This window comes from Phallusia mammillata, chromosome 4 (assembly GCF_965637545.1).
Source record: "Phallusia mammillata chromosome 4, kaPhaMamm4.hap1.1, whole genome shotgun sequence".
Classification (NCBI taxonomy): domain Eukaryota; kingdom Metazoa; phylum Chordata; class Ascidiacea; order Phlebobranchia; family Ascidiidae; genus Phallusia; species Phallusia mammillata.
The window spans coordinates 28,749,990-28,773,158 of record NC_137255.1 but is presented as its reverse complement, the minus strand read 5'-3'; the positions used below and the strand labels follow the sequence as shown (position 1 = coordinate 28,773,158).

Genomic DNA, 23,169 nt, shown 5'->3' with positions numbered 1-23,169 from the left:
GTTTGTGTCCCAGGACTGTAATTAAAGTACCTTAACCAATTTTTGGAAAAAATGCATATATTTGAATGTTTATGATAGCATTTTGGGGTTTCATACATGTCTATTATTGCTCACAAAAGAATAAGAAAATATTTCAACATTTAAAATATATACAATTAAAACTTAGTTTTTAACAGTTTTAATCGAAGTAGCCATTTTAGACTTAAAATAGAGTTAATTATATATGTAAGAATTTTGAATGTAAATCTTACTCATTAAGCTAACTTCCCGTTTTAGTTGTATTTGTAATAAAAATTTTTATCAAATAGCTTAAAACAAACTATTCACCGGACACATTAGTAGCCATAAAAGCTTTGACTCCTTTCTTTCCAACATCAACAGTGTATCCATGATCTTCCACCGAAATTATCGCTCCGCTTAACATCATTCCTGGTTTGATCTTTGAGAAAACAAGATCTGAAAGAAAAACCAAAAATGTGTTGTACCTTTTGAAAGCAAACAAAAATATAGGGATGTCTAAAGTATTTTTTTCTAACAATAGCAAAACCTAATTGTTATAATATGTAAACAAGATCATTGGCACTTGCACACTACTAAATTTATGTTTAACAATTTGTTAACCACTTTTCATTTGGCACAAGGCCTGCAGCTAAACACTTTCGAATAAGAATGTTACCTTTTGCTGGTACCAAGCAATATATACACATTATTTTATTCCAATTAGGTTATCTGAAATTATTCTCGTGCACACCAAACATACACAAGCCAAAATAATATTGTCACTGTATGTATAAGTAAACCTACTTAAATTGACAACTTTAGGATCCAGAGTCAGTTGAATGCTTTTTCTATCAGGTTTTACATCACAGACGGATGCAACAAGAAGTTGGCCAACTTGAAACATCTTGTCCAGTGAAAAATCTTCCTACATAAAACAAATATATAATGTTTAAAGTTTCCTTGTTCACAAACATATACGTTGTGGCTAGATTATAGCTAAAATAAATGAAATTTTGTGCACATAAAAAACTCACACATACACTTTTAAACTGCAGAAAAGCATTTCATAATTAAACCTACATAAGACTAATCGCCACAGCAGTTCAAGTAACCTCATATTCTAATAACTTACATTAGGGTTTTCATTGTCAAGCTGGGATTGTAGTAATTCTGTGTAGATGGATGATATTCTGTGTGCCTTTACATAACCAGTTTGACAATTTGGCAAACTCACCACAACCTCAAGTTCATGTACAGCTTTTACGCAACCTAGAATCAACATCCCGTCATAGATTTTCTGCAGAACAAGAAAATGTAAACACTTGTTGATGATATTACCCTGAAAATAGCTTCACAAGGCACTAAACAAAACTATTTTCACAAACACTAAGTCAAAAAGGTATTACACCATGTACACAAATCAAATGGACACTTTGAAATCTCTGACTTTAAGTGAGACTGGCTTAAAAGCAGCAATAAAACGTGCACCGACAACATAACAGGTTTGCCAAGTCAAAGTTGTTTCAACCAACTCCAGAATCCTGATAAAAAGGCATTAGAGGTTTTGAATGGTTTAGTAATACCAACTAAAACTTTCCACAAACTTTTTTGCAGAAAGGAAAGTTGGTTCATCTGGTGCACATGACCTATTTATTTTTGGTTGGTCTTTTGGTAAAAAATGGCATTGCAGGTTCACATTTAAACCACTTTATGCCAGTGTTTATAATAGTACATGTATACAACAGGCAAATAGTAACCGAAAGAGCATTCTTTGTGGAAAACTAAACACACAAATAATCTTTCCTTGTAATTGGATGCAGTTTGGAACATGTAATAAAATAAAATTAGCCATTTGCTCGAATATTCTGTAACGGGTATTTTAACTGTGAATTATATACCGTAGCTAACTTACCTTGTATTGAAGAAAATCTATTCCTTTCAGTTTAAAGCTTTCTTCATCTTCAATTTCATTTTGTTCCACTTTCGACCATCCAGCCTCTTCAATCTCATTCTTTCGTTTCCTTCCTTTTGGTTTTTCTTTAATGACCTTTGGCGCCTGTGTAACAAAGCAAAATAGGTAAAGTGGTGCTGGATAAAAGTTGAAAACTGCAACATAGCTTGTATGCATAGCGATAATACAATTCACATAAAAATTTAAAGAAATACTATTATAATCTGTACCCTGGTGTGCCTGAAAATAAAACCAAATATGACACAAATTAAAATTAAGTGTATAGAAATTCCACATGGCTAGCAGACCTCTCTGAAAAGTTTGTCTGGTTGATCAAATTCCAATTTCTTTTTTCTTTCCACTCCTGATTGCAGCTTAGGGGCTCTCCCTCTGGGAAAGCATTCTTCTGCTTCAGGCATTATTATTATTCCAATGTTTTATTTAAACCTAACTTGGATGTAGATCACTGGAACATACATGTTTGATTTTGTTTAACTTTACTGAAAAACCTAAAAGCCAGTTTGAACTCAAATCAACATGCACAAAACACTTTTCATTATTACTTCTATTGAAGTGGCCTAAAAAAATTCAGCCTAAAAAAAATTTTGAATGAAATCTTGCTGAACAACTCAAACTTTTGGATGTTGTTGGTACAAACCAACTTTTAAAAACTTGTTTTTAAAGTGTTTAGACCAAAAAACTGAAACATTACTCAGAGCAATGTGAAGTGTTAATTAATTCTACAAAACAACATGACTAGGGTTCCTTCCCAGGAATATCTCGACGGGAAATTCCCGTGCTTTCCCGGCAAAATTATGTTCCCGAATACCGGGAAATTTGTTTTGAATTCCCGGGAAACAGACAATTAAGCAAAAACGTGGTAATTTTGTGAAAAAATAACGGAATGTTCAAATTTCTGCTAGCTATGGCGTTTTGTAATTTTAATGATAAAGTAAGTGAGTGTTTTTATACAAGATCATAAATTATTTTTGCGAAAATGCGCCATGCAGCGGTACTAGAAAAAACGAATTATATTTTTCATGGCTAATTAGATAGATGCATCCAGTGAAAATAAACTAATTTTAGCGATTGCAATGACGTAATTATCCACGAAAAAATTGACACATTTTTCGGTCGGGATTCCCGGGAACTAAAAAAATTATTCCCTGATTCCCGGGAATTAAAAAATCGGGGAAATAGAGTAGTGATGGGACGAGTACCCTGTACTCTGTCTCGATGGTATTGAATGATTTCAGGGGTATCGATACTCATACTCGGTATCGAAATATTTTGTCTCAGTTTTCGATACCAACGTGCAAGTACTGAAGGTCGGTTTACACCATAAGAATACGGGCAACTTTATGCCAATATTTGCTTCAGACAGCCCAAAATTGTAAAAAGTTTGGCCAGGTTATGTATATTGTTTCAATATCGTATGGAGATTACATTTTTCTGCATGTGTGTGTGCAGTGTTTTTTTAAGGTGTTTTCGGTCCCCCAAATTTCTCCAGCGGTTTCCCAAAACGAATAAATAATTCGTTTAAGCAAATATGGCTTTTTTTTGGTATTTAAATGAAACACTTGCGGTCTCTTAAAACTACTTAGCGGTCACCCAAACCAAACCTTAAAAAAAAACCTGTGTGTGTGCACACCTGTACCCCGGCCATGGCAAATAAATTAGCAAGTAATATACAACTAAGTACAACACTGTACTTAAGTACTCGGTAATCATACTCGGTATCGAAGGTATATACATGTGGTACTCGTACTCAGTATCGGTACTTGCTTCAAAACCTGGTATCGTACCAGAGGAACCCTACACATGACCTTAGACTAATGTAAACGTACATGCTGTGACTTTACACTAAGACACAGCTTTTTTATTTGTCTGAGGATGTCCAAGTATATACAACAAATCATTTCAGGTCATTCACATAATTCGGTCACAATGTGTCCAAAGCCACAAACAATACCAACAAACTAGTTGAGTTTTACTGAGATGAAGTAAAAACAATTTCCTTTCGAAACTTGTTCAAATGAAGCAAAAAAATTTTTGAATGACTTGAAAACACCTGTTGAAGCAGTAGTATATTTTTCTAACTTTGCAAAACATTACAAACCCAAAATATCAACATTTATCCAGGTCACAACTGGACAACTCTCAATCTCCCAGCACTAACTGTGTTTTTGATGAAGAAAACTGATGCAAAATGTACTGTGTGTTTGCTAATCAGGTAATCATGATTAAACTCAAACGGCTACACAACTTTTTAGGTGATATATTTACTAAGCAAAGTAAGCAACAGATTTACAACAAACTTAGTACAACTACTTCTAGGCAGCTCACAAAAGAATACCCTTTTGACTCATTCCTGTTTCGGCAGTTGCAGCAACAAACGGAAAACTCAGCTGATAAAAACCCACGTGCGTTTACTATTTATGACGTCATAGTGTTACTTGAACAAAAATAGAAATCACACAAAAAAAAAATTATTTCAAAAAACGGTATCTTCTTAGGTTTCATGAAATAATTAAAAAAAACGTAGGATTGATTTTTGAATGTCATAATTTTTAAAACAAATCTGTTTTTTATGCATTTAAAAATAAAGTATTTGTAAATAATAAAACAGATATAACGAAACTCAATGAAGCGTATATTGTTTTCGCGCGAGAAGCCGAGACTGTTTGAACAATAGAATTAGAATAATTTGTCACAAGCCTTTTGTGGTTTGAGTTGAGCTTCAAATCAGAAATTGAACCTTTTTGCGAATTGTTTTTGTGTAAAACTGCAACTTGGTCAGAAGTGAAATGTCTGTAATTGCTGAATGTAAAGACGATCAAGTCAAACTTCAAGATGAAATTGACGAATTGTTTGAAAAAGATGATGTTGACGAATTTACTGATTTGGATGCAAAGGCAAACCCTGGTAAATTTTGTTTTTAACGAACAAATTATAAGATTACAATATGTTCAGGTTCAGTTAAAACTTTTTGCAATTAAAAGCTTATAGTTTTTTTTGTCCATTAAGCAATATTTAACACAATGTCTGTTGATACTCTGGGTCTGGATCCAAAAGTGTTTTTGTAGTTTTTGGAATGTTTTTTTCTCTCTCAGCAGAGCCTAACGATGATTTGGATGAGTTGGCTGCTTTGTTCGAAGAAGAGGAAAAAGAAAATGTGCAGAATGGCGTTGCAGAAGAAAAAAATATTGAAAAAATGGAAGGTAAGATTTAAACTTTTTCAACCTTATTTATAAGGCTATAGCCTGGACTGAATTTAAACATTACCCAGTCTGCAGAATGTGGCACCTGTACACGCAATTTGTTTTTTAAAATAAAATTGATTGCACGCTATTTTGGGGGTTTGCATGCGGAAATTTTGACCCAAAGGCATTTAATTGTCCTGTCTTGACCTCTTTCACTTGCTCTGAAATTGGTCTTGACTGCAAACTTATGGGTCATGCACACGGGACATGTTGGTCCTGTAAGCCCGATATCTTGTCAGGGACTGCCATGTTTTGCAGACTGGAGCATAACTATGTTGAAAAACAATATTGCAAGCAGACTGGAGCATAACTATGTTGAAAAACAATATTGCAAGCAGACTTCAAAGTTCTTAATTTTACATCAGCGATTCTTCTACAACCTGCTTCATAATTTTTCTAGATGAATATCTAAAACTGCAAGCTCAAATGGAAGCCTTAAAGAATGAAATGCTGAGAAAGAAGTCAAGTGAATCTTCTCCAAAAGTGACTGCAGAAAAAAAGTCTGAGGGAAAGAGAACATTTGCAGCTGCCTTTAGTCCAGCAATATCACAAACATCACCAACAGCATTAAAAGAAAAACAATCAACTAAAAGTGTAGAAACAAAAACAAGTCCTTTGCAAGACACAAGAGAAACCACTTCTAAATTTTACTCCAACCCACCACAAAAGAGACCACGAACTTCAAATCATTTACAAACAACCGGAAATTATTCAAATCAATCAACTGAGCTGCAAGAAAACAGTCTCAAACTTTCACAGAGGAATATTGTTAAGAATAAAACAGTTAGTCAACATGAAAAATCAAAGACAGTACAATCAATTGAGATTGAACAATATTCCAGAATTCGATTAAAGTAAGCCGGCCACTTTTTTAATGCATATATAAACAAAAAATTCTAAGTCTTTGTTTAAATTGTAGTTACAACTTGCTACTTATTATGAAAACTGTCATATATACTTGTACCTTGTTTTTCAAGACAAAGATTTGTCCCAGCAAGTGAAATGCAACAAAGAATGCAATCGAAAACCCACCTGAAGTTAAGTTTGATTCGACCCACGTTAAGGTTAGCTGAGGATTCTGATTGGGTGACAGTTGCAGTCGTCGCTAAGCAACTAGATCCTCAAACTGCAAAGAATGTAAGTATTAAAATATTGATAGAAATAAATATTGTTGTGTTTTAAATGTATGGTTCTGTGTTGAATTAACTAGCAAGGTTTGATTCTATATATATTTATGATTTGCATTTAAAAATTACAGCTTATTAAAGATGTGGCGATGACAAAAGTAAAATACAAACAAGCCACTATTTCTTTGCGTCTGGTTGCTTAGAGTTTGGTTAAAATCTTGTTCTTTTTCTGTAATGGTAAATGTATTCAAGCTGCTATGGTTTTAAGATAAATGGCATCAAGCCAGGACATCAAAAAATGTTCATCACTAATACAATGTTTTCTTTGCAGGGAAAAGCTTTTAGCATCTGGCATCTTACTGATTTGGATGACTGTACAAAGCATGTAGCTTTCTTCCTGTTTGGAAAAGTTCACGAAGAGCTGTGGAGAAAAATCACAGTTGGAACAGTTATAGGACTTCTCAATCCATCTATTATGCCTCCAAAGAAAGACAGTTCTGCTGGAAAAAAGTATAAACTATGTTTATGTCCTTTTAAGGAAAAGATGTATAGAGTAAAATAGTGGGATGACAAAATAGTCATAATTTGTTGCTTCACAGTAAAGATGCAAGGTATTAGGTTTATCGCATCACCAAGTTCCTAAGGTTTACATGGAATAAGTTTTTCTTAATAAAGGGCTGCAGTTGCGATCTGCGATTAAACAGCATATATATATGATTGAGTGGTGTGCGATTTATTTTATGATGAGCGAGAGGCAAACAAAATTGAACATTTCGGGTGACAATCAATTAATTGGTTTACTGACAAATTTCATGCAAGTGTACCTTATCAAATTTCCTTGACATGTTTTGTGAAATTATTTTATAGTTATGACAACACTCCTGCATTGACTGTGGATGTGGCTGAGCGTGTTATGAAGATTGGGATTTCTGCCGACCTTGGATGGTGCATGGCAACAAAATATCGAAACAAACAACCAGCCGGAAAGTGCCTTGCTTTTATTAACAAGTGGGTGCTGACTTGGTCCTTGCGTTTTAAAATAAATGTTGCAGCAACTTTATAAAACAATAAATTTCTGGATATCCTATGTGCAAGCATACAACGGTCCACAAATTTTGTAGGACTTATATTTTCACAAATTTTGTAAAACAGTCTGCAGGGTCAAAAATGTTTGCTTTTTACTACCAGAAAATACCAATATGCAAGTTTGAAGCAAACTGTTTTATTTTAATGAGAAAAATAACAGCCCAAACAGAGGGGAAATGTCCACACATGCTGTATTATTCAAACATTATCATTGATGGCATGAGCATTTGGCGAAGCGTTTGAATAATAAGGCATGTCTTTGTTTAAGTCAATTTGCGTTGTTATTTTCCTCATTAAACTTATGAACAAATCCATGTTCCAACAGTGCATACTGTTTGTTTTTTTCAGGCAATATGGTGAAACTTGTGTTTATCACATGCAATCGAAGTACAAGAAGATAAGTTCGAAGCGTGGTGAGTTACAGGGATCCGCAGCTGCCCCAGTAGCCGACAGATACAAGAAGACATTGTGGAATAAAGTAAAGGGGGACCAATTTTTCTATGGTGGACAAACGTTTAGTGCTGCACCTCCATCCACTAACACAACTATACAAAGGTAAGTCTTGTGAAGTGTCTTATACTTTTATGCTGTTGATTTTATTAGACTCAAATATATATATTTTTATCATTTTTTTCTGTTATATATATGCTGATTAATTTAATTTTGTGTGTTCCAAATTGTCTAAAAGCTGTGTCACAATAGCAGTTTGTCCTGGTTTACACATAGGATTCAATAATTTACCACTTTATAACTGCCTTAGAAAATTATTGAAAGATCATTTGAACTAAATCCTTCATAATTGTGTCAAATGATTGAATTACTACAAAATTGATGTTGCTTAGGTGTTTATTAATTCAAAAATCTTTTGTAGGCACAAAAGTAAAACCTCCTAATTGATTTTCTAATTAAATATGGTAAATTACTTTGCTGCTGTTGTTTTAATAGGAAAGAATCAAAGATGAAACTGACAAATGTGTTGGGGAATGTCAAACAAGGTTCATTGGAACAGGTGAATTAAAAAAAGTTTCAATTTCTTACTTTAATTTCAATACCTGTAGTAACTTACACTTGTTTTGACTTTCAGAAAGACAAGCTCCAACGGTCAAAGGTGATGCAAGCGATCGGAGGAATTAAGGCTGAACAATCAGTAACTGGATGTTCTGATGCTTTGTAGGTTTTTGTTAGAAAATACTTTTACTGTAAACCATGTAGGCACTACATTTTCACTACTGCCAGCTACATCATATACGCTTCTTATTTCATAGTTGCATGAAGGTATTCAGGCCGCATTTGGCCAGATGCATCCAGTTTGTGCAACACTGCTAGAGGCACAGTGTAGCATATATGAGCCCCATAAAAGTCACGGTTATAAACTGCAACTTACTTTTTGGGCATTCTTTTAGCAATGTGTACTGCATATTATTATTATGTAACAGGTTAAGTTTAAAGTTGTCAAAGTAGGATAGATATATGATTTGCCTCTTACAGGATGTGTATATCTGTTTAGCTAAGTTTTGGCTATGGTTATAATAGGGTTGGCAAGTCGGTCAATTGACCGGTCAAATACGGTCAATTGACAGCACTCTATTTGACCGGTCAAATACTATTTTTATTTTTAAAAATCAAATGTGGTAAATTTTCTTGGACTTTTTAGTTGTTGGAAAGGGTAAATTGTTTCTAATATCCCTCTGGTAGAAAAGTTGAAGGCATACTCTTGTATTAATAAGTGCTTTTAATTCCAATATAGATGTGTTTTGTTCATTTGAAATAAATGCCAAAACAATTAGGAGATATATACTTTTCATTTGAAATTAAGATCTGATTTTCGTTATGGCAAACTTTGCAAGGTTTACAATGCAAATAAAAAACATGGATCACTTCTAGCACCGTTTTATCTTAATAAAAATCGAGTGTGATATGTCCATGAGGGGAAGTTAGTTTATTAGTATTTACTTGGGCATTTTTGCAAATGTTGCACATTTTTACTGACAGATAAAAAATCTAAGTAATTTAAAGCATCTGTGTAAACTTGTAGGTCTACAGTCCATTTTTCTCAAAAATTGTTTGTAGATGTAAATTTAGATTATAATTGCCCTGAATAGATTATTGTGGATAAGTTACAGAAGTACGTACATATTTCTTTTTTGTCATGATTGGAGATGTGACAACAGCGTAACAGCATAAATTACGATTTTACGCAGGATAAGCAAGTTTTGCAGTTAAATCTCAGTCAAAATTAGACTTTTATCTGATATATATTATGAGAATCCAGTTCACAAATGTGATTACTGAAATTACAGACACCCAGGGGGCCATTGATGAAATGAAGCATGCAATGAATTTACATGAGTTGAAACCTTCATTCCCATTACTTTAGAAAGAAGAAGATCTAACTTCCAACTTTTAACCCAAAATTGCAATTTAATATTGGGAATAGTATTTGACTGATATTTGACCTATTTGACAAGTATTTGACGGTCAATTGACCAGATTTTATTTGACCGGTCAAATGCCCAACCCTAGGTTATACAGCATTTGCTACAAACACAAAGAATATTAGTTGTAACCATAAAAATACTGTGTGTGAATTGATTTCTGCTAAACAATTGTGTTCAACAGTTGATATGATACACTTAAAGTAATTTTGAACTTTTCTTGTTTTTGTCAAGTGCTGAAATGCTGTCGTCAGGTGACATGGTGGCAGGCTCCAGGCAATTCCTGAATCATCTCCAGCAAAAAGAGAAAGAAAAAATTCTTAAACAGGAAAAGACACCATTGTCACCTGTTGCTGTGTTACAAGAACGCAAGAAAATCATACAAGAGAAACAAAATATTGCAAAGGTTTGAAAATCTTCATGAAAATGAAAACTGACTGTATTATAGGAAAATAATGTCATTATAACTGGTAAAAGGAATGCAGTTTGCTGATAAACAAAAAATTCGTAATAGGAGTTGAAGTGGTAGATCCCTAAAGAAACGCCTAAATAACTTGGTGTAGCGCTTGGTCAAGGTGGAAATATACAAATCCTGTGAGATTTTTAAAATGAGTGCAGGTAGATTTTACCAATTTAGCAATACAACATCACATGGGTATTAAGCAAACAACTGTGTCATATTTTAGTGTCAATGGGGCATACTTTAAAATGAAAAGTTAGTTCATCATATGTCTATAATAATCTATGTTATATATATAACGAAGTATTGCTCATCCAGCAGTTTTATTGTAAACAATTGACATTTCGACATCCCATCGATTGTTTACAATGAAACTGCTGGATGAGCACTACTTGGTTATACATTATGCCTGGCACAATAGCCTATTTCTATGTTATATATGTTTATATTTTGTAGATGCAAATTTCATCACCAAAACCTGTGAGTTTCATTTCACCGGACACAATCAAGAAATGTACAGAAACTTTATTCAACCAGAGGAAGAAAAACAATATTAGTAAACAAACAAGGTTAGTGGGAATGTTCAGTTTTCAAATAAGTTTAAAAGGCATGAATAAGTAAACCTGTCAATCATAGTGAATGATATTCCATGATAATGGCATTGCGACCTTTAACTTTCATTCTTCAGTGGCTTGGAAATTGAAATATAGTAAGGAGTATTAAGTGTGACATAAAATTTGCAACTGCCCCTACATTATGGCATTGTCCATAGTAAAACAATGTATGGTTGTTGCTCTGTGACAAAAAAAGAGAATTTGTTTTAAAATCGTTGCTTTACTGTACATAAGCTTCAACTTAAAATTTCACTCAGTTTTGTTTTGCAGCCTTAGCAAAAGTCCTATGTTGTCAAAGGCATTGTCACAATCACCTTTACCAAAGTTAACTGCAAATGACCACAATACTGAAGGAGTGGATCTTTTCAGCAGTTGGTTGTCAAACAAGAAAGCTGCATCCAGCAATGCAACTGTTACACTGGCTGAACTAAGAAAGGTGAGTCCATTATTTCACCAGCTTTTTTCTCATCACAAACTATAATCTGTGTCAGATCAAGTAATAATCTAGGAAATTCTTTATATTAGCAGCATGGAAGTACTTTGTTTATGGCCCAGCGGTACACATGGCAAGTGCCATTTATAAATCGGTAGCCAAATTTCTTACTTTTTCAAGTGGTTGTTTTTCCCAAATTTTATAGGTTTTCTGTTCCAAAAGCAATGTGGCAGGCAAACTGTAATAAGGTGGCCTGTTTTTATTTTGTGAACTAGGTTTTCTTAGCAAAAAATTAAATTATTTATTACCATTTTCAGCGAAAAGCAATGGCCAAACTCAGAGCGGAAACTGGTGGAGTTGAAATAAAAAAGTCAAACCCCAATCAAACCATGATTGGTCGGGTAAAAGACATAAAAAGCAGCGAGAAGTTGAAGCAAAAGGTGCAAGAAAAAGTGAAAGGGAATCGCCAGGACTTGGAACAAGCTGAAAGCAAAGAGGCAGAGCCATCTGCAAGTAGTGGTGAGCAATTAGTTAATGCTGGCTTACTACCTCGTGGACAGCATTTAGAATTGTAAAACACAAGCCAAACCTAATTATACATTGGTGCATTATTATACATTTAAACTTTTTTAATAGAAAGCAAACCTTGTTGTACCATTTGTGTTGCTGCTATTGGACAACATTGTTTTTATTACAACACAGACCTCTTAGGGTCATTTTTTTAATGTGAAATGCCCAAACATTTTATTAAAGTAGCTTTTTTAACTGTTTTACTAAATTATGCCCTATTAAACAAAATGTTTCAAACAATATTTTCAACACCAAAATTGGCTAAAAAAACCCACCCATTTTTCAGTGTTGGGAAGCCAAATGTCGGAAAAGGAATTTGAACGAATTCTTAATGCAACCTCATCACATTCCTATGAACTTGACATTGTAAGTCGATTATATTAGTGCGGTGGTCGACAACCTTTGAGGCGACGGGTGCCAATTTACTTGTTATTTCCATGTGGTAATGGCCTCGCGTGCAAACGTTTTTTCTAAATAATAGTGGTTTGTGCCAGCAGATATCAATAATAAAGTGAAAGCAAAGGGTTTTGTGCACGTAAGGTGGCATGATAAAAACTATAAACAAGCAGTGTAACAGGTTATCAATATAAACACGCAAATCGGTTGGCATGCCATGAAAAACCACCACGCGTGCCAGGGGTTGCCGAACCCTGTATTGTATTAGTGTATCAAACTTAATATTTTAAATTATCACCACTATCCACTTTGGACAACTACAAAAAAAAACTATGAAGTCCCAAACGAGTTTATTATTTCATAATGCTTGAAGAGTTTACTATTCTTTTGTAAAGCAATAATTTTTTTGTCTGACTTTAGAATAATTGGGATTTGTTACATAATTGAACTTGAATTGCAAATCTGTGTATAACTGATATAATCAGTTTCCAAATGGCGCCCTGTCAGAAGATTATTGTAATAACACTGGCTTATATTTGAATTTGCAGGCTGAAATGGAAAAACAAGAGGAGTATTTCAACCCACTTATTAAAAAGGAAATGATGGAAGAAAAGATGGCCGACACATTTGAAATGCCCGCTAAGGTAAGAAAGAAACCATTATTTTTCCAGCCAAGGCTAATATCTGCGAAAATGCGTCCCTAATAAAGTCACCATTATAAGTTTGTGTATTACAGTTGAGGACAAATTTCATGCATTTGAAAACTGATTTATTACGTCACCCTTATTTATATGACATCATAAACGCCAAACTAGTTCGGCAAAATCACACACTTGTTGCTGGTCGGGGCAAAATTCATTTTAAATACCCTCGATTGTCGAACAATGCTCTTGAAACATACAATTGTAATTATGACATCACAGGTGGTGACGTGTCAGCAGTGCAGTTACACGTTTTGGGCGCCGCACGAAAGATGCAAGCAGCTCCAGCACGCCATGCAGTGGAAGAGCGTAAAAAAGCGATTCTTTGAATGCACCCACTGCAGGCAGCGGACGGTGACGTGGGATCCCTACCCAGCCAAAGCGTGCAGGTATTTTTATTTAATGTTCAGTTGTGACTCTGTGTATGGATAAGTCCATCGTCGTCCACATAACAAATATTTTTGAATATACCCGAAGAGTAAACATCTCAATTTGTTCCTTCATACGTAAGTTAAGTTATTTGTTCATAATTACAAAAAAAACATTAAATTTCTGAATTTCACATTGTACATTTTAATGATAAACAAACGGACTGCAAACAATTTGGTCCAAATAATGTAACCCTTCGGGTATTTGCCGAAACGTTTAAACCAGGAGTGCCCAACCCGTCGATCGCGATCGACTGGTCGATCTCGGACTGATTTCAAGTCGATCGCAAGGGTTGCAGAAAATTTAAAATAGTTGCTTTGTAACGCGTTGCTGTACATAGATGACTTTATTGTGTGAATTAATCATAAGATATCTTAAGAAGTTCATAAGTAGGCGCTTTGTTACAATACAAAAGTAATAGTTGCAGTGATAATTGTTACTTTGTTCTGGTACTCGCTATGTCTTTGCTAATTTGCATTGGAATGGTAGATCTCGAGAGTTGAACTACCTCAAAAGTCGATCTCGAGTCAAAAAAGGTTGGGCACCCCTGGTTTAAACAATAAAGCATGTCCACAAGTCAATTTGGACTGTTATGTTTCTCATTACCCTAAGCAAACTGTCCAATTTCCACCCAGGGAATGTGGAAGTGTGAAAAAATGGAAGCGGACTTGTATGTTGAAGAGCAAGGACCTAAAGTTGGACAGCGAAGTTTTGCTCATTCGTGGAATCGAACACTCAAAGTTTTTGAATGCACTGAGATAACATATGACGTGTTTGTAGGTTGGGTGTGTATTATCGGGCTGCTTCTCATTTTCGCCAAATAAAATACAGGGATAGTGCCAGCAATGGGCGACGCCGGAAAACTTTTGGGGAGTCAATGCCTGTTTATACAGGCCCCTTAGCGGGTTAGTTTTGGTTATGGGACCTTTTAGCCTTTTTTGCGTTTCTGTCCACTTGGGAACTGCCGACAACACCGTCAAGATTGAAAAACGTTGGATTTATGTATCTGGTAATGAATTGAGATTGCTTGTTTTTTTCGCAAAATGTGTCTTTTGGGGCCATAAATACGCAATATATTTGTATATTCTTTCTATTGTACTAGACTTGTTGTTTGCGTATAAATGTAGACAACATAGTACAACGGACAAACATGCTTTCATTGTACTTGAGTATTCATGCAATTAACACGGTAGATTCTTCGCTACTGTACAAGTAACGATCTCACCGCCAACTAAATCTGGATGTCAAGTCTGTGTAAGCACCAGAAACATACGATATATCAATACATTGTAATAGCTTTTTAACTGTAAAAAAAACGGTAAATATAGTAGGCATATTGCACAATGTTTTGAACAGAACAAAGGGTTTTTATGACACTACGGACAGCATTCTGCTGTGACATTAATTGGCTATGGTGGGAAAAAAATATTTATTTTAGAAATGTGGTGCATTTGAAGCCTGGCATAGTGGCATGAATGTAACTTAGTTTCTACACCTTGCAATAATTACTAACTTGTTTTTAATAAAGTTTTTACTTGTTAAGTTTGTCCAACTAACTCCTGTTTTACTATTATTTATTTATACCGTTCGTTAACTACAAGGCAGCAAAATCAGTAAACTTCAAATTTTACCTGTTTGAAAATTTTCTTCGTCCCCATTGTGAAAGAAGGTTAGCTGGAAAATATCATCGATTCTTTTACCCTGTAGCCTACCATTCTCTTTCAGTTCTGATACATATTGTATCATAAGCCTTCACTGGTGTTGTTACCTTAACCCGAGAACCAGTAACCACAGTAACAGTCTGTCAAACAAAATTATATATAATATGTAGGCTAAGTTCGACTTGCAGCCAAAATACGCTTGGAAACTATATAAACATAATAATTTCTTTTCAAAGTAAGTTTTTCTTTCAAATAGTAGTTAAGGCTGATCTTTTGACCGGGTTTGCCAACGATAAAGTTTTTAGGTGAAATGTATTTATATGAAACATAATGCTGTATAATTCTACAAACCATAAAACTATGTTTTACACTGTGAAGTGTACAGCATACACTTTACACAACAATAGGCAACTGATGTCGTACGCCTATTATAAATACATTCTACTCCTTATGTCATAAGTACAAATTATAATTTGTATAGTTGGCATGTATTTAATACAACACTTTGTCAAGAAATACACTTTTGGGTTTGGCCCATTATCTGGTTTAGGCGTTTACTCTATAATAAATCATATCACAGCAGATCTTCCGATAAAGCCAATAATACAGAACGAAAGAAACTTACCACATACCAAAGAACCATTTGTTGCAATAAACAAGATTTTATGTGACGTTAAGTTGAAAAAGGAAAATGCGCGATCTGACTCCAAAATTAAGAACGCTGAACGACCCCTGACTAATACAACTAAAACGTAAAACAAGGTTTGTTAAACAATATATAAAACTACAACAAACGTAAAGTATAACGTTGGCGATAACTTCGTCTAAAGTAAGTAAGTAGGCTAAGTAAGTGAATCGGTATTTGGTTCTGATCTTTGTCCATAGTTGGATAAGGAAACGCAAATATATAGCAAAGCGACAACACGGTGCAAAGTGGGGGTCGCACCGAAACAAAGGAAATAATTATCATACGCTGAAGGCGGCTACACAAGATACGTTTTTACGATTGCGAAAGTTTTAGGGCGTGTGGTTTTAGAAAACGCAAGATCCAAGGCCGCTAGACTTTAAAGGAAATACAAAATTGCCTTGACGTTTCTGATGTGCCGCTAAAATAAAAATACACAAAAATATAAAATACACATCGCTACACATTAAAACGGCGGAATTGCTCACAGTTTCATTTCATACAGCACGGACTGCTCATTCAAAGAACCAATTCATGACGAAATAGATGGTTATTGTGCATTAAACAAAAAAAGGCGGGAAACACAAATATAGTATAAAATACACTTTTTATTTATTTATGGAATAAAAGTGTTTTAAGAGCAATTACAAGAGTGCAGTATTTTTTTGTTTCGAATGTAAACAAATCTGTTAAAATGAATTCGGTTCATTGTATTGCTCATTACTTTCACGTGGCCCCACTAGAGCCGTTTGCAGCATTTCTCAAATCAACCTGGACTAAGACTCGTCTGATGTCTTGCCACGACGGTCGTATGTTTCTTAATTCTCTTGTAAGTCCTGAACGGTGCTGTATATTTCGGCCTCGACTGTAATATGCTCCGATTCATTAGCGTTTAATGATTGTCTACCAATTCTTTCATCACAAAAGTTGCCGTTGGTTACTGATATACAATCCAAAACCGTAGAATAGGGACTGTTTTCATTATTTTGTGCTTGAGTGAAGATATCATTGGGTTCTTCTGAGCTACGTGGAGTCAGTGGAAGTTCAGGAATACTAAAGTATTCTGTGTTGTCATCTGCTTCGTCCACTTCAAATTCATCAACTGCACAAAAGCCATTGATTACCACTAATATTGGTACCAAGTTGCATTTGTTTATAGTTGAAACAAAATTTGCATTGTGTGTCCTCACACAAACCCCACCATTATTAACAAACTTTGGGTGCAGTCGTTCAGCATATGTTACCTTAAATTTTCACCCATTCATTACCAATTTCATGTTTTAAAATTCTAAACTATTGCAATGGTTATAAAAAATTGACTAAAAAGTCTCAGGCATTAATTGACTTCTAGTTAGCCGAAAATTTATAATGGTCATTCCAGTTATCAACAGTATGGCCTAATTTTATTCGAACGTATCTGTTCGTTCATCTTACTTGTTTCGTAAAGGTTCCCTAACAAATCGAGTTCTGTCGGTCTTTGTAATCTGTAATAACAAAACAATCCTTTCATAAAAATGCAGTGAATATGTCTGACCACCCAACAAAGCGAAGGGATTTTAGGGGAAAGTTTTGGTTAAAAAAAGTTGTTTATCAAATAATAATATAGTGTAAGGGTGTCTGACTAAAAACACACACAAATCAAGCACAACGTTTTGTTAATCACCTTTCTTTTCGACGCTTTTGTAACGTCACATAGACAATGATGACGCATATAATGACAATGGTGACGGAACCGCCAATTATTAAAACTATCATGATGGTGTTGTCGGCTGGAGTCTCTGTTCATTTGAAGAGTGTTAGCGTTTGCATTTAAACATTTATAAACTTTTAAAAAAACTTGTAACTTATTGAAAAAGTTTGCACATGAAAAGATCTCCGTCAAAATGTGATAGCGTATTCACCTGTGCTTGTAGGTGTTTCAGTTTCCACTGTTTCTGCTGCGATCTTGATTGTGGATTTTCTGGTTGTAATCAAGGCTTTGCTATTTTTGCTGGATGAATGGGTTGAAGGTATCATTGTGGTAGTAGTCACTTTGATCTTGCTTGTTAAAGAAATTGAATGTGTAGCTGCAGTAGTCGGTTTAATCAAGCCGCTGGTTTTTGCAATTGGACTAGAGATCTCAGTTGTATTGGGTGTTCGAAAAGTGTTGGTTGTAGTGACTAATGTTGTATCGATTATGTTGAGGTTCGCAGTTGTTTCAATGGATAAGGTGCTTGTTGTTGTGGTCGGTTTTGTACGGGGTACAGAGGTAGTGGCTGAAAAACGAAAAACAGCAATCTTCTCGTTTGTTGTATTGGCCCCATCTGCCTTGTTTCTTATTTCTACGAAATTTACTAACCTGAAAGAAGTTTTTCACAAATGTATCTCGCACTGTGATTTGTGCATGACACCTTATGCCATGGATATGATTTCTGAAGGTAGCTTCCATTACCCATTGTAACACAATTTAAATTATGCAAGCGATTTGGTTGATAACTGCCCCACTTTCCCCCAGTAACATTGCTACCATCTGTCCACTGAAACAGCTCGGTATCTCCGATTCTTTTTGCCCCGATGTATAGCGAGTAAGGTACATCTAAAACAAACAAAACGGTTTAAAGTTAATTCGAATTGATGAATAAAGTTCACGTCCAAAATGCTCCGAATATCAAACCAGACAACCTTTTAACCGCTGCGTACCAACCTACTTGCTATGTCAAAATGATAATGACTTGGCGTGCCAACATTTTGGTGTCAATAATGGCTTGTGCCAGCTTATTTGAATATCAATCAGAAAGAAGGCAAATTTGGCGGCATCAGCACGCGCGCAAGGGGTTTATATCCCTAATCTATGCAATTGCATTACATGTTTTGGACTGGAGCATTTCCAATTTAGTCTATATTGATACAAGTTTGAAACGAGATATATTATTACATTAAAAACGTAACTTAACTATTTTTTAGGAAAATCGTTTAACTAAATCATCATGATAAACAAACAGTGGTGAGATTAAGTAGATAAACCTATAACATATATGTTCATGTGGACGGTTTTTTTTAATTCGGTAATTTACGCAAGGCTTCTTAAAAAAATTTTCTTAAACTTTTTTAGCGTGTGAAATACTAGTGAGCCGATTTTTTCGCCATAAGCTTTGCAGGCTGAAAACACAAAATGTTAATTATAACATGGTGGGTGAGATTGATTTGGTAGGAAATCATATCGAAATGAGGGCATTGCGTTGCCATGCTCACACAAGCTCTTAAACATGAAACATTCCTGGCACATTTGGGAATTTTTTGGAACACTCCAGTTTCCCGCTACTCCATGTGTAAGATTGTTGAAGTTAACACGAACTGGTTGTTAACACGTATTAGCCTATAAGTATTGAAATTAGATGGTTGCTATCCAATTTCAATACTTAGCCTACTTTCAATACTATTTTCCTCTATTGTTGAAACGCTACAAATTCGTCGTGTTTACAGCATAAAACTCAAGTTTACGTAAACCAATGATGCAGCATGTAAAACTCGCAAGTTTTGTTGATAGACTTCTAAGTCACACCACGGTAAAAAAAGATACATGCTGCGATGAGAAAAGACAAAACTGTAGATTTCTTTACCACCTGATACAAAATAAAAAGCTAGTTTACCCGTCAGATTTATAAACTTGCGTACAAACTCGAAGATGTCGTCGTTTTTGACGATAGCTACATTAGCTTGCAACGCAGAACATCCCATCTCTGCTTCAGCATATGAAGCGACTGAAGTCATTTCGATGGAATATTGAATTCCATAGTTGTCATGCCAAGTTCGTCCTTCAGCAGAAACGGATAAACACAATATAAACAACAAAACTATAACCGTCATGTTTGCTCGACAACATCAGCTAATTATTGGCTTCTGAAAGCATTCCCCAATATGACTTGAACAAAACCACGTATTTTAGCGAGGTTCATTGAGACGGTGATCTTATAATAGTTCCAAGTAACCATGATGGACGGATTAAAACAATAGGATGCTCGTTGGGCACCACAAGGTCACGGGGTCAGTCGTCATGGAAACCAATTTGCATAAAAATCTCACGACAAAAATAAACTGGTCACCTTTCTATGACACAAATGTGGTTGTTTTTGCAGAATCTTGTGTACGGTTCTGATATACATACGATAACGTCATACAGTGCGTAAAAACGACAATATTGATATTCCACTGTCTTTTAAAAAGCCACTGCGCGAAACAAAGTAAAATCTAGGTTTGCTTAGGTTATATGACATTATTTAATTCAATTTTACTAAACTTATTCCAAATTGAATTGCGGGGAACATGTATAAAGTATTGACAAAACACAGTTAGATGTCACCATAAAGATAAACACGTAGGTTAAAGCAGCACATATCACAAACAAAGTTGTAAAATAAATGAGAGGAAAATGGCCACTTTGAATTAGAAACTACTGTATTTGGGCTTAAGTATCAAACAACTGCAATAAAAACGGTAACAACTGCAATAAAAACCGAAACAGTAACATGGCGTTTGAAATAACTGTTCAAACAGAACAGTAACTGTTAAAGTGTTGGATTAGCGGTAATTGGTTGCCATATTTGTCAAGTCAACCAACAACAGCAAAGCGGAATCGAAATCTCGCTGACATCGCAGTAACGCATGGTCAATTTGGTTTACACAACAAAATAAGCCTATTGAACATGACTCGTTGTGTCATAAGTGTTGTCTTCAACATTTTGTCTTTGGTTAAGTTGGCTGTACATGTTTGAATTCAATGTAGAATTTTCTAATGTACCATAAGCTTCAGTGTGTACATCAACTCTTCCCAGCTTGTCGTATTCTACACAATTGCTTGCTGGTGGCTGTGCAGTGTCGTAAGTATAAGCTGGTGATATTTCAGCATGTCCAAGTTGGTCATAACTAACGTCTGCCTCATTATGGGATCGCTTTACAGTGTCATACGCTTCAGAGGGCAGTATATCATGCGCTAGTTGGTCGTAAGCTTCCACATCAGTTTCGTTTTGCTGCGCAGTGCTGTAATCCAAACTATAAGTAGCTTCCGATACATGTGTTGTTGGTCATTGTTGCGTGTCTTTGTTGATTGTGGCAACTTTCTGACGTCACTATAGGCATTGCTGTCGTTCGGTGTTTCGTCGTAAAAGTTACCACGTGGTGCAGACTGGTAATGTACGCTGTCGTCATCATTCGGTACAGATGGCTTCGCAAAGCTGCTTAAGTCTGCCTTAGGAATGCTGTATGTATCTTCGGGCTGATAATCGTCATCTGTCACAAAACCAAGAAAGGAATTTACCAAATAATGTCTGATCGGGTAAAATGTACTGTTTTTTTTGACCTCATTTTGCTAGTTGTTTTGATATTAATAATTTATCACTAAACTTACAGAAATGTTTTACATTTTATTGCAACTATACTCACCTACTACGTCATAATCCCTCAAACCAGACAAACTTACTGCTGGTGCCTGTTTGCTGTAAACGTAAAACAAGTAAATAAAAATCAGACATATACCAAGTTATAGGCCAGGCCCTAATACTGGTTGAAGTATTGAGTTGTAGTGGTTCTCTAACAAGAGTTAGGATACAATTGCAAAAACTTTATGAATAAACAGTACATATTATTTATGACAAAAAATTATCCGGGTATACAAGTTTATCAAGCGCAATAATTACATTGTTCAACACACAAAAAACTTTAAGTTGCAGTAGCTCACTCCTATTATAGTAGCAGTTTAGACTATTATCCATGAAACTTTCAACTACTTTAAGCTTTTCCGTTTTACGCGAATCATGTTACGTCACACTTACCTCGGGCGGTGCTTCCGTGACGTCACACAGACAATGACTATGCAGATTATGACTAAGATGAGTCCGCCGCATGACGCAGCCATAATAATAATCATGTTGGAGTCGTTTTGTTTGGCTCTAGCTGTGGCAAAATGGTAATTCAACTGATTAGAATTTAAAGTAAATAATGTTTGGTATTTTTGCATCAGCTGTGTGATTTTAAAAAAAATGTGAAAAAAGTTGTGTCAATAGATGTGTATCATGCGAGTTCATTAGGTTGAGTGCGTATAAGGCTAGTTGGCACCACTTGTGGAATAATTCAAAACGCTTTGCTAATACTTACTACAAAATGTGACTAGAAAAGAAATTTAAGGTATCAATATTCTTTAAAATAGTCAAATTAACACAGTTAAATAAAGGTTTTACCTATTGAAGTGCTCGATGGTTTTGAAGTACTGGTTGATGAGGGTAACTGGCTTGTTCCGACTGGTGTGGTTACACCAACAATGGTGGGTGGTGTGGTTTTGTTTACTGGAATGGTTGATTCAGTCACAATTGTTGTGGTCTTTGTTGTTGTTGGTATGGTAGTAGTTGTTCTCTTTGCTATGTTGCAATGTACATTAATAGTGTTTGCAAATGTAGTTTACCGTACACAAAAACAAAAGTGTTTGATAAAACTTCGCTTGCATAAGATTTTTGTTTTTTCCCGCGGTTATTTGCAACGGATTACCCATGGCCACGTTTCGAAATGTCTTTGTCGCCAGGACTCGGAGTCGAGGTGAGCCTAAACGTTTTTTGTCAGGGTAAAACATTTACAAAAAGATGTCAGCAGTTGTGTGCAACAAGTGTATAATGTACATGAGGATACTGCCGCAATGACAGTTAAAAGTGTTGTAGTAGATGGAGTGATTTATGCTCAAAGTAATGTTTTTATTTTGGACATGGCAGATAACATACCACTTTTCGCAAAAAAAAATCTGTATAATTGTGTGTAAAGAATTGGTAATTTTGTGTGCTTATTGGTTAAAACCTATTTGTTTTGTTACTCATTTTCATTGTTACAATGTATGTGTAACTGAGGAAGTACTATTTTTCAAGCCTAGTGATGAATTGTCCCACAGCCCACTTGATGTATGCACAGTGAACTGCAAACAATATGTACGTCTGCTCAACAGAGTTTAAATTACTATGCTTTTTATTAGAAGCCTTATGTAGCACAAAAATGAATTGCTCATTTCATGTTAAATATAAAACCAACAAAAAGATAATTATCTGCAACAAACATGAAGTTAATTGCAAAATTAGTAAGAGTAAAATTAAAGAAAAATGCTACCATTGTAGATTTTTAGCAAACAGCCCGAACCAAACTCACTACTTTGGGCGTTTAACGAAACCACAATATTTTTATATGTACACAATATTAACTGTCTGAAATTTCATCGACAGGCGAATTTCTTTAGTTTTTCGGTCTTGTCATTGTAATTGTGACGTTGTGTGGAGTTTCGGGCTTCGAAGCAAAAATCTCTACTGCGCCCAAATTTCGCCGTATTTTTGTTTTCTTCGAGCTAATGT

At 35.1% G+C, this 23,169-nt stretch overlaps 3 protein-coding genes across 6 annotated transcripts in view; 1 reads left to right on the top strand and 2 right to left on the bottom strand.

Moving 5' to 3' along the window:
• LOC145222628 (protein RRP5 homolog) overlaps window positions 1–2,437 on the bottom strand; it is a 35,556-nt gene extending 33,119 nt beyond the window's left edge. For all 3 annotated transcript variants that reach the window (XM_080088790.1, XM_080088792.1, XM_080088791.1), the window contains exons 1-5: window positions 2,260–2,437; window positions 1,913–2,056; window positions 1,133–1,297; window positions 805–925; window positions 328–456 (exon numbers count right to left, since the gene is read on the bottom strand). In XM_080088790.1, coding sequence (XP_079944916.1) covers window positions 328–456; window positions 805–925; window positions 1,133–1,297; window positions 1,913–2,056; window positions 2,260–2,370 — 670 coding nt within the window. In that variant the 5' untranslated portion in view covers window positions 2,371–2,437. The remainder of the gene's footprint in view (window positions 1–327; window positions 457–804; window positions 926–1,132; window positions 1,298–1,912; window positions 2,057–2,259) is intronic.
• A 2,192-nt stretch (window positions 2,438–4,629) lies between these two features.
• LOC145223097 (protein MCM10 homolog) lies at window positions 4,630–14,624 on the top strand. Of its 2 annotated transcripts, none has more exons than XM_080089425.1 (17): window positions 4,630–4,876; window positions 5,065–5,172; window positions 5,615–6,068; window positions 6,192–6,351; window positions 6,673–6,851; window positions 7,209–7,349; window positions 7,776–7,982; window positions 8,373–8,436; window positions 8,512–8,597; window positions 10,097–10,268; window positions 10,779–10,891; window positions 11,207–11,372; window positions 11,687–11,888; window positions 12,226–12,305; window positions 12,884–12,979; window positions 13,259–13,425; window positions 14,101–14,624. In XM_080089425.1, exons 1-17 carry the CDS (start codon window positions 4,759–4,761, stop codon window positions 14,225–14,227), a joined length of 2,640 nt encoding a protein of 879 aa, XP_079945551.1. In that variant the 5' UTR covers window positions 4,630–4,758; the 3' UTR covers window positions 14,228–14,624. The 2 variants fall into 2 exon arrangements, with proteins under 2 accessions (XP_079945551.1, XP_079945552.1); XM_080089426.1 differs by having other exon boundaries at window positions 4,639–4,876; window positions 5,068–5,172.
• Window positions 14,625–14,735: 111 nt separating this feature from the next.
• Window positions 14,736–21,537, bottom strand: LOC145223098 (uncharacterized). Its single transcript, XM_080089427.1, has 8 exons — window positions 21,230–21,537; window positions 19,441–21,076; window positions 18,150–18,386; window positions 17,713–18,066; window positions 17,475–17,589; window positions 17,246–17,295; window positions 15,752–16,913; window positions 14,736–15,266 (listed from the first exon to the last, which is right to left on the bottom strand). Exons 2-7 carry the CDS (start codon window positions 19,655–19,657, stop codon window positions 16,630–16,632), a joined length of 1,257 nt encoding a protein of 418 aa, XP_079945553.1. The 5' UTR covers window positions 19,658–21,076; window positions 21,230–21,537; the 3' UTR covers window positions 14,736–15,266; window positions 15,752–16,629.
• Window positions 21,538–23,169: the final 1,632 nt, after the last annotated feature.

Coding starts and splice junctions, on each gene's coding strand:
- LOC145223097 (XM_080089425.1), top strand. CDS start 4,759: ATGTCTGTAATTGCTGAATGTAAAGACGATCAAGTCAAACTTCAAGAT. Junction 4,877..5,064: donor GGATGCAAAGGCAAACCCTG/GTAAATTTTGTT, acceptor TTTCTCTCTCAG/CAGAGCCTAACGATGATTTG. Junction 8,437..8,511: donor AACAAGGTTCATTGGAACAG/GTGAATTAAAAA, acceptor TTTGACTTTCAG/AAAGACAAGCTCCAACGGTC.
- LOC145223098 (XM_080089427.1), bottom strand. CDS start 19,657: ATGACGGTTATAGTTTTGTTGTTTATATTGTGTTTATCCGTTTCTGCT. Junction 17,590..17,712: donor TGAAACACCTACAAGCACAG/GTGAATACGCTA, acceptor TCAAATGAACAG/AGACTCCAGCCGACAACACC. Junction 17,296..17,474: donor CAAAAGCGTCGAAAAGAAAG/GTGATTAACAAA, acceptor TTGTTATTACAG/ATTACAAAGACCGACAGAAC.